The sequence below is a fragment of the Protomyctophum bolini genome (genome assembly GCF_963924005.1).
Source record: "Protomyctophum bolini genome assembly, chromosome: 12".
In the NCBI taxonomy this organism is placed as follows: domain Eukaryota; kingdom Metazoa; phylum Chordata; class Actinopteri; order Myctophiformes; family Myctophidae; genus Protomyctophum; species Protomyctophum bolini.
The window spans coordinates 8290280-8308443 of record NC_137873.1 but is presented as its reverse complement, the minus strand read 5'-3'; the positions used below and the strand labels follow the sequence as shown (position 1 = coordinate 8308443).

At 42.2% G+C, this 18164-nt stretch overlaps 1 protein-coding gene across 1 annotated transcript in view; it reads left to right on the top strand.

Moving 5' to 3' along the window:
• Window positions 1-17753, top strand: part of pappa2 (pappalysin 2) — a 177985-nt gene extending 160232 nt beyond the window's left edge. The window contains exon 32 of the mRNA XM_080778846.1: window positions 16640-17753. Coding sequence (XP_080634972.1) covers window positions 16640-16783 — 144 coding nt within the window. The 3' untranslated portion in view covers window positions 16784-17753. The remainder of the gene's footprint in view (window positions 1-16639) is intronic.
• The last annotated feature ends 411 nt before the right edge of the window (window positions 17754-18164 follow it).

Sequence of the window (18164 nt, the reverse complement as noted above, 5' to 3'; positions counted from 1 at the left end):
CACACACACACACGCACATGTCCACCCATCAGTCTCACACCATCCTTCTTATCAATGTAATCACGCTTGGCACATTTCTCATTATCACATAACAGCTTGGATGGCATTCTGGGGGTGGGTAGTTGTTGAAATGTAATGTCAGTTGTTAAAGAATGATGAACTTAGGAGTGAACTTTGTTTTAAAATGACCGAAATAAAGATTCAAACTCAAACTCAACCCTTTAAGACCGGGAATGCATCTGTGTCACCTTAGCTTTTTAAATGGGGAATTCCACTTATTTTCAACATTTTACTATGCCATTAATATACCTTGGAGCTGTTATAAAAAAAATATATATATAAAAAAAAGACCCCCCCCCCCCCATTCTGTTTCCTAGGTCTGAAAAAAAATCATTAACATTGTGAAGTACATCTTGATGATGTCATCAAGATGTACTTCGCCATGTTCATTTTAATGTTTTAATTTGTACAAAGTGACAGACGTGTTCCGCATGAGTCAACGAGTTCCATGCCTTTTTGCCAAACGAGGCATGAGTTACATGTTCATTACAGTTCATTGTCAAACGATTACTACAGCGCCCCACCCTGGTCAATTAGAGTAAGACTGCCGGTATCAGTGCTATTTGGCATGACCCTCTAGTGAGTCTAGTCTATACCATACTGTTAAGTTGCATAGTCATGTGACTCTGCATGTATATACAACTGTCTGTATTAGGGGCAGAAGAAGATTTTTCATTGGCTCATGAAACCTTCATTTTGAAACTTAAAAAACAAAAGCCCAACATTTGCATTTGTAATTGGTCCAAAGTAGAAATGGGTATTTACATTTTGATCGTGCGTGTGTGTGTGTGTGACGGTGCATGCGTGCGTGCGTGTGTGACGGTGCGTGCGTGCGTGCGTGTGTGACGGTGCGTGCGTGCGTGCGTCCCTGTCAGCGCGGCGGTAGGGAGAGATAATGTATTTCCCATGCAGTAAAACAGACAATTAACCTCAAGCGAAACGCATGACCTCATTTTACCGCCGTATTGTGACGGTCGGACACTCCAGCACGACATTTATTTCTGACCTTTAGAACGATTCGAACGGGAATACTTATTAGAGCTAACGGAGGCTATACCCAGAGGTCAGAGGTCACATGGGAACGCCTACTGAGTGGCAACAAAAACCCCACTTTCTGGCTGTGAGAATGAGAGCCCATGACCTGTACATTCTACACAGAAAAGTCTCTCTGATTGTATTAACACCATTTTGGGGGCGGGAACCCCTTTAGGTGTTAGCATTATGTTATGCTTTATAGCTATTGAAAAATAGCAGATCTACAAGCTCATAAGCGCGCCACTCGGTGGCTATTTTAGAAAAACCGAAGAACGACTGACATAGAAACATTAGCTTTTTCAGAAAACTGTCAGGATGTAGAGGACATTTTTAGAATCTGATCTCAGGTCAAAATGGGTTAAACAACATTAAACAATCGACACATGTTGAGCCTGTAATTGGCTATAATTTATAATCTCCTCAAAAATGTTTTGCGTATGAATCTGATCTCAGGTCAGAATGGGTTAGAGATAAGGGGTTTAGCATGGACGGAAACGGAGCCCACTTGGCCTTTGGTGTTGTCCATTTTTTTTAGATCACAATTAAAGGCCAAATGCCAGGGCAGGAATGCACACCAGATATCTCAGAAATGTAATTGGCTTGGAATGGTGGATGAACCCTAATCGGTTGAGTCCATTCCGTCCAGTTGGGTTTCAGGAGCAACGTATTGCCTCAAAGGGCCCGCCCTGGCTGCTAGGTGGACTTTTCTAGATGCTAATTGCAGCACTGTGCGATCGTTTCCGATCCAAACAGAATTTTTTGGCACCGGGATAAATCATTGAGCGTCCGTATTAAAGCACATGCACAGACATATCGGTGCACAACAGCGCCTAATTGGAAGATTTACATGAAGATATTCAATGATTTTGCCCCGGGGTCTGTGGCGTATAATTACTGGAAAAGTATTTAGTCCGAAACTAGAGCGATTAAATAGATTTATTTATGGCATGGCAGGTTAGCTGGGAAAGGGAGAAGGGATTCTTGGACCAGATCGAGAACTATCTTTGAAGTTAGCAAAAAAAGCTCAGTAGAAATCTTCCCAACAGCTGCTTTCTCCCCCTGCGCCGAGAGTGCAGGTAGAATCTTAAGCCTTTGAAATGACTCCATCGGACCGCAGGGGGAAAGCCAAAAGTATCTTTGGCACTCACCCCTTATTTTATTTTTTTATTTTTTTGTGTATTGTTGGCACATCAGGGATTAAAAAGCTCTCAAGGTTAAGTCGAGAACGTTAAAAAGCATTTGCGTTCATTATGACGCATGGGGATTTTTTTTATGTAACCAGAATTCGACAACTTGCGTGCCACTGCAGAGTTTGACTCCCTTTCCCTGACCAAAGTGTTTCTGTTTGCGAACTTGACGTCATCCGGTATGCCTATAAGCAATTATACAAACCTGAACTTTGTAAACTTGTTTTTAAAAAGTGCTATACAAATAAAGTTGTTATTATTACCTAACGTGCTAACAATCATGTCTGTCTGTCTGTCTGTCTGTCATCTAACCAACTTTAAATATGTCCTTGCAATGCACAACACTAGATATTGTGCTGCAGGACCTGCATTGCATTTCTCTTTCATTTGTACTTTTTTTTGACTGGAAAAGAGTGCATTGGGTCTTCTCTTTTATTTATTTTTAATTAATTTTCTATTTTATTTTAAATAAGTGAATAATAATCAGAAGAAGCAATTTGATTATTTGGGAACCTCACTGAACGCCCCAAAATGAACGCATTTATCTCTGCTGTACAAAAAGTACAAAATGTAAATTTTTCAGGAAATTAAAAATATACATTTTTCAGGAAACAAAGAAAACCTTATATTTTTAAAAACAAAGCAATACAGCCTCATCAAAGTTGGTGTTGTAACTTTATATATTATTGTCAATTACTTCCATGAGAGGGGGAGAGGTGGTGGAGTTAGTTGCTTTAGCAGACCGTTTGAGGGTCCAATGGCGTTAAAGGTAGAGTAAGTGATTTCACTTCATTCAAATATCACTTATTTTTTTGTTTTGTTGTGATAATCCTCTCTACTATAGAGTGTGCTGACCATATAAGGAGTTCCTCCCTGTCCCCAGTTAACCCCTGGGGGTCAAAAAACCTTAGGTTTCGTTTTTGACTATCTATCCTGATTGGACGAAGGCTTAGGTCCCACAGCCAAAAACGAAACCTAAGGTTTTTTGAGTGAAATCTCTTACTCTACCTTTAAGAGGTTTTGTCCAAAGCACTTTTTTACTACTTTCCATTGGTTCAATATTTCCAAAACAACACACAGACGTATAAAGCTTGTCCAATAGCACTAATTTATGCAACAAAAAAAAACCTCCTCAAAAATGGAATTATGAGGTTTCCTCGATAATATGCTCTTTCTGTTTCTGTGTGTCTAGCCGTTCGGAGCAGACGGTTGGTGCGACACCATCAACAACCGCGCCTACTGCCAGTACGACGGAGGAGACTGCTGCCCGTCCACGCTGTCCACCAGAAAGGTGAGCTCTCTGTCCACACTGTGTTCACCAGAAAGGTGAGCTCTCTGTCCACGCTGTCCACCAGAAAGGTGAGCTCTCTGTCCACACTGTGTTCACCAGAAAGGTGAGCTCTCTGTCCACACTGTGTCCACCAGAAAGGTGAGCTCTCTGTCCACACTGTGTTCACCAGAAAGGTGAGCTCTCTGTCCACGCTGTCCACCAGAAAGGTGAGCTCTCTGTCCACGCTGTCCACCAGAAAGGTGAGCTCTCTGTCCACTGACGCACCCCGGGCTGCACCCAGTGCCGTCTCCAGGCTATATTCTCAGCATGCAACCAATTCAAGTGTAAAATGACTGGATCTCTTAATTGTTCCCTATAGTCCCTTCCTAACATTTTAGTCTAGTTTTTATTTGTTGACGAAATTGTCAATTATATTTAGTCTTAGTTTTAGTCATCATAGCTTAGTTTTCATTTAGTTTCCATTTAGTTTTTGTCAGTGAAAAAAGGTAGTCGACGAACATTTTTCGTCTTAGTTTTAGTCGAGGAAATCAACACTGCCCATGCATGCCTTTGGCTCTAGTCTCATGAACTATATTCCACAATCTCCGATTGCTATACAGAGCCCGGAAACTAGAACTACTACCCTGGGGTGCCCAAAAGGTAGATCGTGATCTACCAGTATAGATCACAAAGGCTGTGCAGGTAGAACACATGAAATGCCCCTAAAATTATGTAATATATATTACCAGTAAGACGCGCAAACGCGGGAAGCGAACGCAGCTCGTACATATTTGGGTTTTGGACGTATAGCTGCTTTGGGGACTCCTTATATGGTTATGGCTGAGTCATGGTGACGTAATCACTCAGCTCCATATATGGGCACAAAAGCGGGACAGACAGACACACAGACACACAGACAGACATGATCTGCTAGGTCTCATAGTAAGTGCTCACTGCGTTCGGAATAAATATTTTTGGTATCTGTCACATGAATTAAAGTGACTTGATTGATTGACATCCTGTCAGCTCAAATCCACAATGCGATATGCATATACTCTCTTTTCAAGAATGTTGCACATAAACGTCAGTATGGCATTCCAAAGTTATATACAACAACAAAAAAGTTTTAGACCAGCTGAAATGCTTGTTGAGCTGGTCATTTTGAAAATAGCTCTCAAGTCAAAAAACGTGTGGGCACCCTTTATGTTTTAAAATATCTTTAGAGCGTATTTTCTTTTTTTTCCATTTCTGCTAAGCTAGATATGCTCAGATGGACGGATTTGTTTTTTTACTAGATGATTTATATTTATATTAGGATACATTTGCGTGACTGTACATATATATACAAACGGAAGTGGGGAGGAGGCTTCGCTTCCGCTTTATATTTTACTCGTGATCAGAGCTTCCGTTGCTCCAGACTGTATATGGCTCGGTGTCCTCCCGGTGGGGGCTCCTCACTGGCAGGTGCGTTCCTAGGTATGGGATTGGACACCATTGGTGTGTGAACGTGGGAAGTGAGGACGCTGGCGTCGACTGTTCGCCGCTTCACCTCCCAATGTATATGAATTATGAATTAATGAACCATTGTAAAGCGCTTTGAGTAAAGGCACGTAGTGCGTAGAAAAGTAGTATAAAAATGCAATCCATTATTATTAAAGGTGATATAGGCAAGTTTTCAGCCAAAAATCAACATATTTATCTATCTATATTTGTGGCCTTATTCCCTCTATCTTCCCCTATATTTTGATGCTGAGCTGCTGCCCTGTAGACATACACTCTCCCTTTGTCTCCCTCTATGTGTTTGTATCTGTTTATATCCACTGTTGTTTATGTCGCGGGACGGAAGCGTCGTGTTGGGAGGAGGGTCTGTGTGGGGGGTGACGCGGAGTCTTAGCCAATTGCAGCGCGAGGCTGTGACTGTGTGTTCGACCCAGCAGTATTATAATGAAAACGCAATGCGATTTCATTGCAACTTGCAATGAAATCGCATTGGTGAAACTAAGATATGGGGATAATATTATACTTGCAATTTGCAAGTATAATATTATCCCCATATCTTAGTTTCACCATTGTTCATGTGAAATAGTATGTTTATGATGTAATATGTAAGCCTGTTGAAATTATGAGAATCGCTATGTATAGCGCATGGTTTGGTGGTCCGGCCGGCTTGAAGCTTGCATTCAACCCGTGCTCGCCAACGGTGACAAGCCGTCGCTGATCATCATAGCGATGAATAACCGTGGACAAAGTAGTTCACATGAACGATGCTGTAGTGGCTGGGGCATTTGAGGGGCAATATGTTTTATATGCACGATTACAAATGAAAGATAATTGAATTGAGAGCCAGTGAGTCTGCTCCACTACTTCCTACTTCCTCATTTGCGGGACTCGTCGTGTCAGTCTTGTGATATTGTGATTACGCTACAGTTACCCTTAAAAAAACATGTCAACTCAATGTCATTGTTGTAACTATGATATCGATAGAAATTCATAATTTTTTAATGTCATATTTAGCCATACGAGCGCAATATCCATAGCGTCCCTCCCAGCAGCAACAACAACCCCATAGCCTGAAGTGACCTGGCTCAGCCAATAGAATGACGGGGGGAGGGGGGTGGAGCTAGATTTTAATTTGTTTGGAAACACTCGATCAATTCTGTGTATAAACACTGGAAACTTGTCTACAATACCTTTAACCCATTTAGGCCTGACGTCGACATTTAAAAAATATATATAATTTTTTTTAAATGTCTTTTTTTCTGAAAAACCTCATGTTTCTATATCAGTGGTTCTCAATATTTAATCTCAAGGACCCCCAAAAGTATATGAAATTGGCCGCTGGCCCCCATCTGAAAATGTGTTGTTACAGGGACCACCTCAGAAGCAAATATTTGAGTTAAAAACGTTCCCTCTGAAAGAGTATATGGTATTCAAAGCTTTGCACCCCATGTTCATGACTTTTTTTTAAATAGCAGACCTATTCAAGCTCGTAGCGCGCCACTCGGTGGCGTGCTATGAGCTTGTATAGATCTGCTATCTTTCTAACATAATGTTTAAAACACGCCCCAAGATGGGTTAATACATTTGGGTGGCGAAGAAGCTGTGAAATGGTTTTAGTGTATAGTTTTTAGTCGACTAAATATCACAAGATATTATAGTCGACTAAAAATCTACAGTTGATTTTGTGTCCACAAACGTGTATTTTTTTGCGGGGCCGTGATGGCGTGGTATAAATGGCCGATTTCACACTCGGTTGCACGGTGAAAACGGCAGCGGCGTGTGGACAACGCTGTCAAGAGTTGTTTTCAAACCTCTATTCTACTTTCTTCTTGCTTTTCTTCCTTTTCCTTCTTTCGATCCTCTTGTGTGGTCTCTCTGGCCAGAGGGTCGTATATCCCAAAAGATATTCCAGCTGTAAAGGCAAGCCTGCGTCTCTAATCTGAATGATTGAATCATGCTTCTTCTTTTTTTTAAAGGGCTTTTTTTTCGACCTTCAAAAAGGGCTGCAAAAAGAAGAAAAAAAAAAGTGCGTCTCTTCTCCTGGCACAGCCGGTGTGTGCCTAATCGATGATGGAGTCCTTTTGTAACTCCAAAAGCACATGCGTGCACGTTGCACGCACGCACACACACACACGATGCGTGCAGCACGGCAGAGGGGGGGGGGGGGGGAAGCAGGTCCATTTGGGTCAGTTGTTACACTCTCAGAGTTACACATAAACAACAGCGAAGGGAGGATTTGGAGAACCCCCCCCCCTCCCCCTCTCTCTCTCTCCCCGGCATGAGGTCTGCCCCGCCGCAGCTCGGGAGACTTTTCTGCTAAGCAAACAAACACAGGCCCTCTGCTTCTGCCCCGCTCGCCTTTCTCCTGTTAACCCATTTGGACCTGGCAAACGAGGCTATACGAAATGTCTTCTAAATCCTGACCGTTTTCTGAAAAACCCTATATAGGGCTCCATTTTGGTCACCGCTAAACCCCTTATCCCTAAACTTCTTTGCCTTTTTTTTACTATTTTGAAAAACATTTTTGAATAGTTCAACTAGACAATCTACATGTTGTGAGCTTGTAGACTGGCCATTTTAACTATTCAAAAATGTTTTGCAAAATAGTAAAAAAAAAAGGCAAAGAAGTTTAGGGATAAGGCCTGTTTAGCGGTGTTCTCAAACACTCCCATCTTTTCAGTATGTTGTTCCAGCCATGGGACCTTATTGTCCCAGGAGCAAAGATTTGAGTTAAAAAACGTTGGCTGTGAAAATAATATATATTCAAAGATTTGAACGCCACATTTCCACGATGTGCGCGTAGTGCCGCGCTACGAGCTTGTAGATCTGCTATTTTTCAATAGCTAAAGTGTAACACAATGCGTAGTTAAAACACCAAAAGGTGGTTCCCGCCCAGAAGGGATTAATGACCGTACCCATTTAGTCTCCCTAAAACAACAGAGGGGTCCACTGTGTCCTCGGCTCTTTCCACTAGGAGGGCAAATAAACAGCTTTTCAGCAGCCCCCCCCCCCCCTACCTATGAGCTTTCTCACCATGTTTGTTTGTGTTTTTATAATATTAATATTAATACATTCATATTGTGTGTAATGCAAACGGTGAGGTTCTCGGCATATAACTCTCACTTTTATGCTTACCTCACCGGCACAACAACTACCCATGGCATCTTTGCCCTGCATGGAAAGAACTAACTATAAAAATAGTTATATTTAAACTGTTGTGCAAGTCAAATAAATCAAAAATCTAATCTCTCTCGTTCTGCTGCCGAGCTTAACACTTTCCTTGTGGAACCCCCCCTAATAAACCTGACCTTTTTCTCCCTTTGTCTTTCCCTGTCAAACCCGCTTAAACCCGTCTTTTGTTTTATTATGTTTAATTCGCCCCGTTTTTCGCTCTTTGTCGTTGACCGGCAGTTTGGTTATTTTAGTCAGTTATTTTTCAACACGACGACAAGTGATCATTTTGAATTAGAATTATTTAGAGATCAGTGATCCTCGAACAAAGCCAACTCGGATCGTGACAAATCATGACATCGAATACAGTTTTTTGTGGCCGAACAAATAATTAGAAAGAAGAAAAAAAGGGCAGGTTATACAACACTTTGTTGTTGTTGTTGTTGTTTTTCTTCTTTGTAATTATTTGTTCGGCCCCAAAATATTGTGTTTGTTTGTCATGATTTGTCACGATCCGAGTCGGCTCTGTCTTCGTGGCTTACACAAGATCTTTAAATAAATACCTTTTGAAATGTCAACGCCGGGGAAAAATGCACGGGGAATAATTTCCCGGGCCTGTCGTGGTCATGAAAGGGGGGGACGACTTCCACTGACCTCCTGGTTGTCTTGGCTTCCTGCCAACTGGGTTCACACGACGTTCCAATGGAGCTCTCATTCACGCTGCAGTCAGTGTGCCTCATAATAAATAACTGTTTTGTTAGTTGGCCTGGCCCCACGGCAGGGCCTCCCCTCAGGGGCCTCCCCTCGGGGGCCCCATGCTTGTCCGCTTGTGCGCAGGCAGGCAGGCAGGCAGGCAGGCAGGCAGGCAGGCAGGCAGGCAGGCAGGCAGGCAGGCAGACAGACAGACAGGCAGGCGGACATTCAGGCAGGCAGACATGCAGACAGGCAGGCAGGCACACCATGAGTCACAGCGGATGCCACTGGTTAGCTTCCTTCCTCTAGGTGAGCTCAATGCAGTGTTGTTTTTGGCAGCAGATTTTGATGTTTAAAAGTCATAGTCTCTTGAATACCTTTCATTTAGTTTTAGTCACATTTTAGTCACCCGGAATGTCTTGGTGTTAGTCTAGTTTTAGTCGACTAAATATCATAGGATTTTAGTCGTAATGACTGTTTTTTACACTTGCTGAGAATTTACCGATCTACAAGCCTGCAGTGTGAGCTTGTAGATCGGCTATTCGATCGGTCATTTTAGTCTTAGTTTTTACTTCCATGTAGTTTTTGTCAGTGGAAAAAGGTATAGTTGACAAACATTTTTCGTCTTTTAGTCGACGAAAACAACAACCCTGACTAAATGGGTCATAATAAATGGGTTGCCAGGTTACCTCTAGCTGGTATGTTTTTTTTCTTCTTGGTGTTTTATGGGAGCAGGTGGTCGGTGGCAGTGTTGCCATGTCTGCTTATTATAGGTGACTTTGGAGCTTGCTTTTTTTTTTGGTCTGCATGGCTTTCACTTGTGACTTGTAGCCAATTAAGTCTATATGGACTTTTTAATGTTTGCTTTAAGCAGCTCCCCTCCCCCCCCTGTTTCCAGCATGCCCCCCCCCATGCATGACGTCATGTTTCAGCCACAGTTGGCGCCCCTCACTTCACACGAGTGTGATTTCACCCCCCCCCCCCCCCCACCCCTTTTTGTCTGTACAGTTGCTTTTAAATCTTCCCATCCGTGTTTTGGTGTATAAACAGCAGGGCACTGTGACTGTACACTATAGCAATGCACCTGTATTGTACAGTATATACTAATGCACCTGTACTGTATACAGTATATAATAATGCACCTGTCGCCATTGTGAACAGAGGCAGGGAGGGAGGGGCAGAGGAGGAGCCCCCACCGGGAGGCAGGGAGGGCAGATGAGGAGACCTAATTTAACTCTTTACACTCTCAGAGTTACAGACCCCATATAAGGGTCCATTCGGTTCCAAACTATCATTTAGCTGTGGGGACCCCCTGGAACTCCCTCAAAGGACCCCCTGGGGTCCCCGGACCGTCGGACCCCCACTTTGGGGAACCACTGGTGTATAGGATGCAGTGTTTGCTCTCAGTTCCTGTGCTGGGGGAAACCTTCGCTCTGTGAGGCTTGTATTTATTTACACAGGTCCGGCAAAAACCACCTACTTTTAACACCGTGTGATCTTACATGTTTTCTTTCGCTGGTTCAATATGGAAAAGGGGAAGAGAGGGGGGGGGGGGGGGGGACGTTTTAAAAAGGATCCCTGCAGGCTAATGAGAAAATATGCCTTAAAACATTATACCTGCATATGTGCATATAACCTTAAATATTGTTTTATTTCTTTCATAAATAAACAATCTTTCACTCCATATAGGAGCTGCTCATGTCGCAAGTTGATGTCATATTATGAACATTAATGCATAATTATGCTGATCAAAAACAACATAATACTTCCTAACAATAATAAGAGCATCAAAGCAACATTTAAAAACATATATATATTAGAATGTGCATTCCTTATATTCCATAACAACACGTATGACATCATCCACTTTCGACGGGAGCAATTCCTATTGAGTGAAATATTCTTTATTTATTGTATTCATAACTTGTCTGCTATTTTTGAAAAATGTGGTGCAAATCTTTTTTCATATAATATTCTTTGCTTCTGGGGGGTCCCTGGAACAACATATTTTCAGATGGGTGTCGGCGGCATATTACTATATAACCCTAGAGGTCTTTGAAATGAAACAGACATAGAAACAGAGGTTTTTTAAGAAAACTGTCAGGATTTTATAGCCATGAGGGATCCTTTTAACACATTTTTGGCCTTGGACGTGTATATTCACGTCTTTTCTCTATACCAAAAACCGCTGGGTTCCTTGGACGTTTGCGTGCCCAACCCTAGATATCATGCGTTGGAGCCTCTATACAGCGCGTTGGGCACTGACTGGCCTACTTGGAACGATGCAAGTTGGAAATGAATGCCCCATGTATATAGATAGTATATGTCTGTCTCTCTTCTATGCTCCATATATGGAGTTCTGTGTCAGGGCATGCCCCAAATATGGAGTGTTGTTGAGGTCAGGACAGGCCAGCTCCATATATGGGTCGCTGCAGGGCAGAGGCCCGGTCCATGCAGGGGCCCGGTCCATGCAGAGGGGCCCGGTCCAGAGCCCTGCACCCGGTCATGCAGAGAGGCCCTTCTCGGGGTGGTTCTGGACAACCCGGTTTGTGAATCTTGACCGACGTTGATGTTTTTCAAACTTCACAAAGCGTTAGGCGGTAAACAATAAAGTTGGTCGCCGTTCCAAAAAACACTCCAGAGAGAAAAAAAGAAAAAAAAACTTAAAAAACAGTCCAACGACTTGGCTGTTGTTTTTGTTTCCTGCATCATGCGAAGCTGAGAAAGAGGGAAAAACAAACGTTCTGCGTCCAAGAAGGTTTTGTTAGAAGTGGAGCGCGGAGGTGCAGTCAGTCAGTGTCGTCCTGGCGCTGTGCTCCGCTCTGCGCCTGCATCAATGAATCAACATCACGGGTAACACTTAACCCATTTAGGCCTGACGTCGTCTTCAAAGTCGTCTTCAAAGGTTTTCTGAAAAACGCTTATGTTTCTTGTATCAGTGGTGGTGCTCAATATTTCATGTCAAGGACCCCCCAAATGTTATATGTATAATATGCCTCCGCCCCCCCCCCCCCCCCCCCATATGAAAATATGTTGTTCCAGTCGGGACCTCCCCCAGATTCCAGAAGCAAAGATTTGAGTCAACATGTTCACTCTGTAATAATATATATATTCAAATGATTAAAAAAATATGTGCAGACCTACAAGTTCATAGCGCGGCACTCGGTGCCGCTCTATGAGCTTGTAGATCTGCTATTCTTCAATAGCTAAAGCATAACGACATAATACTTCAAAACACCAAAAGGGGTTTCCGCCCAGATTGGGTTAACACTTACTTAGGAAACGTTTAATGGCTGAGCCAATGCGCCTTTAGCCCATTTAGGCCTGACGTCGAATTTGTTTTTAAAGAAATGTGTTCTAAATCATGACAATTTTCTGAAAAAACCTCATATGTCTCTATGTAGGTGGTGCTCAATATTTCATGTCAAGGACGCCAGAATTATATGTAATAGGCCCGCCGACCCCCATCTGAAAATATGTTGTTCCAGGCACCCTCCCCAGAAGCAAATATTTTAGTTAAAAACGTTCACACTGAAAGATTTGCGCCACATTTTCACGATAAAAAAAATAAAATAGCAGACCTACAATTGAGCTTGTAGATCTGCTATTTTTCAATAATAAGTAAGTAAAATGTGCTGTACACAGTGGTCAACAAGGTCAAACAATCATGTTAAAACAAGGGCATGAAACAAACAAACAAAACAATAGAAGGAAAAACATTGAAATGCAAATAATACGTCAAGTTAAAAATACATCATAAAATAAAGTGCTGACGAAATAAATACGTTTTTTTTAACAAGTTCTTAAAACCGTCGACAGACTTCTGCTAAAGTATAACATAATGCTTTTAAAACACCAAAAGGGGGTTCCCGCCCCAGGTGGCTTAATGGACGCACGGTTGGCATATCAGATGAAGCTCTCCCTTCGCATTCTAAAGCCCTTCTGGAACACGGAGCGCGTCCTCATTACCTTCTCCATCATGTTCCTTCAACGCCGCGCACAGCTGAGCCAAATCAGCATTACTGATAACCTGCCACCTCTGTCTTCATGTGCAACGCTTCTCTCTGTCTCCCTATCTCTCTCTCTCCCCCCTCCATCTTCCAGGCGTTGATTTTGACAGCAAATATTTTGATGTTGCTTTAAGTCATTTGAATAAAATTCCATTTAGTTTGAGTCATCTCAAAAGTTTTATATACTTTTGACGCGCGGACACTGCGCGCCACTTTGTGAGCTTGTATAGACCTGAAAATGACTTTTATAAGTTCTCTTCTCCACTCGTATATAACACCATAATATTTTAGTCTACTTTTAATTTGTCTTCATTTGTCTTAATTTTAGTCTTCATGGCTTTAGTTTTTATTGAGTTTTCGTCGACTGCTTTTAGTCGAGCTTCAGTCGACGGCAGGGGCTGGACTGGCCACAGGTCGTATCGGGGCATATTCCCGGTGGGCCGCGACCGTAGGGGGGGCCGCCATGACCTGCAGGCCAATATAGGCTGGCAGGCCAATAGGAAAGGTCCGGGCGTGCTGCCATTTCTGCCAGTGCCACCATGATATAATTTCACTGTACCACTGTATCAGTGAGTGACAAATAAACCCCTCTACACAGCAACAACACTGCCCTCTTCATCTCACGTCTCACTCCATCTCTCTTGTTCCTTTCACCAATTTGCCCTTCTTGTCCTCCTCTTCCATCTCTCTCTCTCTCTCCTCTCTCTCTCTCTCTCTCTCCTCTCTCTCTCTCTCTCTCTCTCTCTCTCTCTCTCTCTCCCCCCTCCCTCACTCTCCAGGAGTGAATGTTTACATTTCGTTGCAACAGACTGCTTCACGGGGCACCACAGTTTATTTTGCAACCTGGGGTGATGGCTCGCTTCCTAGACGAGAATCCTGGCAGCCGCTCGCTGTTGATTCTTAACATGTGTTCATCCGTTCACCGCGTGGTTCTTACCTAGCCCCCCCCACCCCACACACACACACACACACACACACACACACACACCACACCCACCCAGTGGTGTTCAAAGTAACTAAAGTACACTTACTTACTTACCAATTTAAGGGTATTTTGCACTTTACTTGAGTAATTTCAAAATTTCGAATACTACTACTGCGTATATAATGTATAATATATATACTTCTACTCCACTATACATATCTCGGACTAAATGTTTTAGTCTTATGTAATATTGTCTTTATTTACACCATTACTATTTATTGTGAAAGCTTTAGTTTTTTTTTTTTTGTAGATTTTTGAATATTGTTACAAAACGTACATTAATAAAGCTATATACTTCAGCCCTGTGTGTTTATATACATTTCGGGCCATTTGAAAATAGCGTCGCGGCGATGCAACGCATTGTCAGCTTGTAGATCTGCAATTTTCTAAAGTTTTTTTTTTTTTTATACATTTTGAAAACTTTTGAAATGAGTCATTTTTGCACAATGGTTACTTTTACACGTTTTGGTACTTTTTAACCCATTCAGGACGGGAACCCCTTTTGGTGTTTTTTACGCATTATGTTATACTTTAGCTATTGGAAAAATAGCAGATCTACAAGGCTTGTATATCTGCTATTTTTTTTTAAAGTCGTGAAAATGTGGCGCAAATCTTTGAATATACTATATCCTTTCAGAGCGAACGTTTTTTAACGCAAATCTTTGCTTCTGGGGAATAACACATTTTCAGATGGGGGGGGGGGGGGGGGGGTCCACATGCAAATACAGATAATTCCAGGAGGTCCTTGACATGAAAAAGGTTGAGCACCGCTGACTATAAGGTCAGAAAACTTTTAGGATTTTAGAAGACTTTTTTTTTATTTAGTTTTTTACTTTTTTTCATTCCAGTACATTTAGAACGCCGGACTTTTACTTCAGAGTAACCGAGTATTTTGATATTGCCGTTTTGATACTTTTACTCAAAGTGAAACATGTGATCAGTACTTTTTTTCCCACCCCCCCACAATCACCCCCCCCCCCCCAACACACACACACACACACACACACACACACACACCCCTCCCCCCGCCCCTCCCTCAGGACACCTCAAGGTTTTCTCGCGGATTGAAAAAAGTTCCATGTTGAAGCGCTTGACATCATGCTCGTTATCGCCCCCCGGAGGGACGTTACGGTTTATCGCCCCCCGGGGCAACGTTACGGCTCCCTTTGAAAAGTGATGTGAGGAAATACAAAAAGTCTACTAACCCATTCTGACCTGAGATCAGATTCTAAAAAAATGTCTCTTTCTATGTCAGTCGTTCTTCGATTTTTTTCAAAAATGGCAGATCTACAAGCTCATAGCGCGCCACTCGTGGCGCGCCACTCGGTGGCGCGCTATGAGCTTGTAGATCTGCTATTGTTCAATAGCTAAAGCATAACATAGTGCTAACACCAAAAGGGGTTCCCGCGCAAAATGGGCTAACCCATTCGGCCCGGCGGGGAGCGCATTCCGTCCGTGTCACTTTAGATTTCAACCACTTTATTATCCCTTCTTTTTTTTTCTTTCTTTTTTAGTAAAACAAATAGCAGATCTACAAGCTCATAGCGTGTCACTTCGTGCCGTGCTATGAGCTTGTAGATCCTTTTTTTTTTTTTTTTTCATGAAAATATGTTAAAAAATCTTTCAATATACAATTCACAATTTAGGCATTTATAGCAGGTGCTCTTAATCCAGAGCGATTTTTATAGGCCTAAGCAAGAACTAAAACGTGGTAATACATCAAAACAAAAATAGTAAATTATATTATATATATTTTGTTAATTAATATCTTTGCATCTGGGGGGGGGGGGGGGTCGGCGGCCAAATATATAATTTTGGGGGGATAGTGACATGGAAAGGTTATACTTTGAGGACCAGTGATATTATAGAAACGTTGTTTTATTAGTATTTTTCAGAAAACTGTTAGGATTTATAGAAGGGCGTTTTGTAGAATGGACAGACAGGCCCTACTGGGCTAAGAGCACGGTCAAGTTACTGAGCAGTACTTTAGCCTCTTCACAAGTATACACAAACAGTATGGAGTGGAAATGGCAAAGAAATCACTGTTAGGGTCAACAGGAGCAAATTCATTCATTATTGAAGGAAAAAAAAAGAAAAGAAAAACTGAAATGACTATACCGTGGTCGACTATTTGCTTTTCTCAATTACTTTTTTTTTTTTTTATTAAATAATTTAATCTATTCATTTATTTATTGTAAAATATATAGAAGATTAAAATTCTACAGGCAAAAAAAATCCCACACAGACACACATACACAACCAACCATATTCGGTTTCATTTTACACTCTCGAGAGTTCAACATCTGCCTTACCTTATTTACAAGAAGTCTACACAAATTAGAGTGTGAATGTAGAAGAATAATGAATGCCACAGACGAAAAACAGTCTAAGTCCACACTATTGATCCATAATGTATAAATGATAGATAAGGGTTCAGGACAACGAGGCCTTTTCGTGGAGGGGTCAGAATGAAATTTGGACTTAGACTGTTTTTCGTCTGTGGTACTTTTGCCTATAGCTATCTCTCCTATTGGCGCCAACATCAATACAGCAGGAAACATATCAATACTGTAAATGTAGAAAAATGCTCTGTTATACAAGTAGAAGTCCTGTATTCAAAATGTTCCTCGAGGTTCGAGTACAGTACATTCGCTCCCGGTCCTCCGTCAATCCTTTATAACTTGCTATTTCTTTTTTTTTTTTTTTTTTTTTGCTTGCTGACTGACAGGTCATCCAGTTTGGGGCAGACTGCGATCAGGACGAGTGCACCTGCCGTGATCCGAGCGCAGAGGAGAACAAGAGCCGAGCCAAGGGGACGGACGAGGGGGAGGGAGGAGGAGGAGGAGGAGGAGGAGGAGGAGGAAGGCTCTGATCCCCAAGAGCTCAACCCACAGACTTACACAGCAGAGACGTCATTTCAGAAAAAAAAAAGACATTTCAGTTGTGGCAAGAAATTGAGAATTATTTTTGAGTGGAAATCTTGAAGAAGAAAATAGCCGCACACACTGATAGCCAAAGTGCCAAATCTTTTATTTTGGACACAACCTTTTGGCCGTTAAAGATTCCTTCAGCTCAAGTTTATTTTTTCCCGTGGACGGGCACCATGGACCGGCACTGTGGACCGGGAACCAGGACCGGACCGGCACCAGGACCGGAACCGGCACCACTTACAAGGACTTTGGTGTGCATAAAAGCATCCTCGGGCAAAACATAAAATAAAAAAAGTTACCGTAGCTCCATTTCTAAAATAGCGAAGATAGTTGGTCAATGAAAGTTGATTCATGGATATTGTTTTATAATCCAGATTAGGGCCCGTCTTCCTAACGAGATGTTTAGGACAAGGTGCCTTCGTTTGAGCTTGATCGAGTCGGGGGTGGAATCCTTCAAAGGTGTATGTAGTTACTTGCCCGATTCTTTGACTCGAGTGTCGGAACAATATAAGTGGCTAAAAATAGTAAGATCTGGGGTAACGCGAACTTTAAAGATGTAGTGCCATGATCTTTTTTTCCACCTAAAACATGGTCATCAGGCACTAGGAGGAAAAGTGTACAGAAAGTGTTAAAATTGTGGTTTATGTGGCCGCACCGCCCACCAGCTAATTAAGTACAGGTGGTTTTCATCTTAGCAACACCCACCTGGACATTTAGGCCTGGGAAAAAAAACAGTTTTCTGAAAGAATATATATTCAAAGATTTGTGCCGCATTTTCACAATTTTCAAAAATAGCATACCTACAAGCTCGTAGCGTGCCACCCGCTATGAGCTTGTAGATCTGCTAATTTTCAATAGCTAAAGTATAACATAATGCTTAGTTAAAACACCAAAAGGGGGTTCCCGTCCAGAATTTGTTAAGCCTCGCCCCATGTGTTGTATGATAATGAGGATACTGGGGGTTTAGGGGAGGGGGGGTAGGGTTAAAATTGTGCATTTTCGATTGGGCCTTTTGACTCAAAGGCTTTCAGCTTTCAGGAAGATACCAAAAAAATACACAGGGAAGACATATTTAATATTAATATCTCCATAGACACATACAACAACACAGAAAACGTACCAAAAAAACAATCACGGCACTCCATCTTTCTGTGGCTGCAAAACGATCGTCAAATAGGTTTCAGCTGTGGATGTGGACGGACCTGCATGTCTGTGCGTTGTCTTCCTGTTGTGTAGCATTGTGGGTAATGTAGTTTTGCCAACTACACTCGGGAAACACATCATATTAGGCCTAAAGGGGATTGCACATCAGTTACTTTAGCT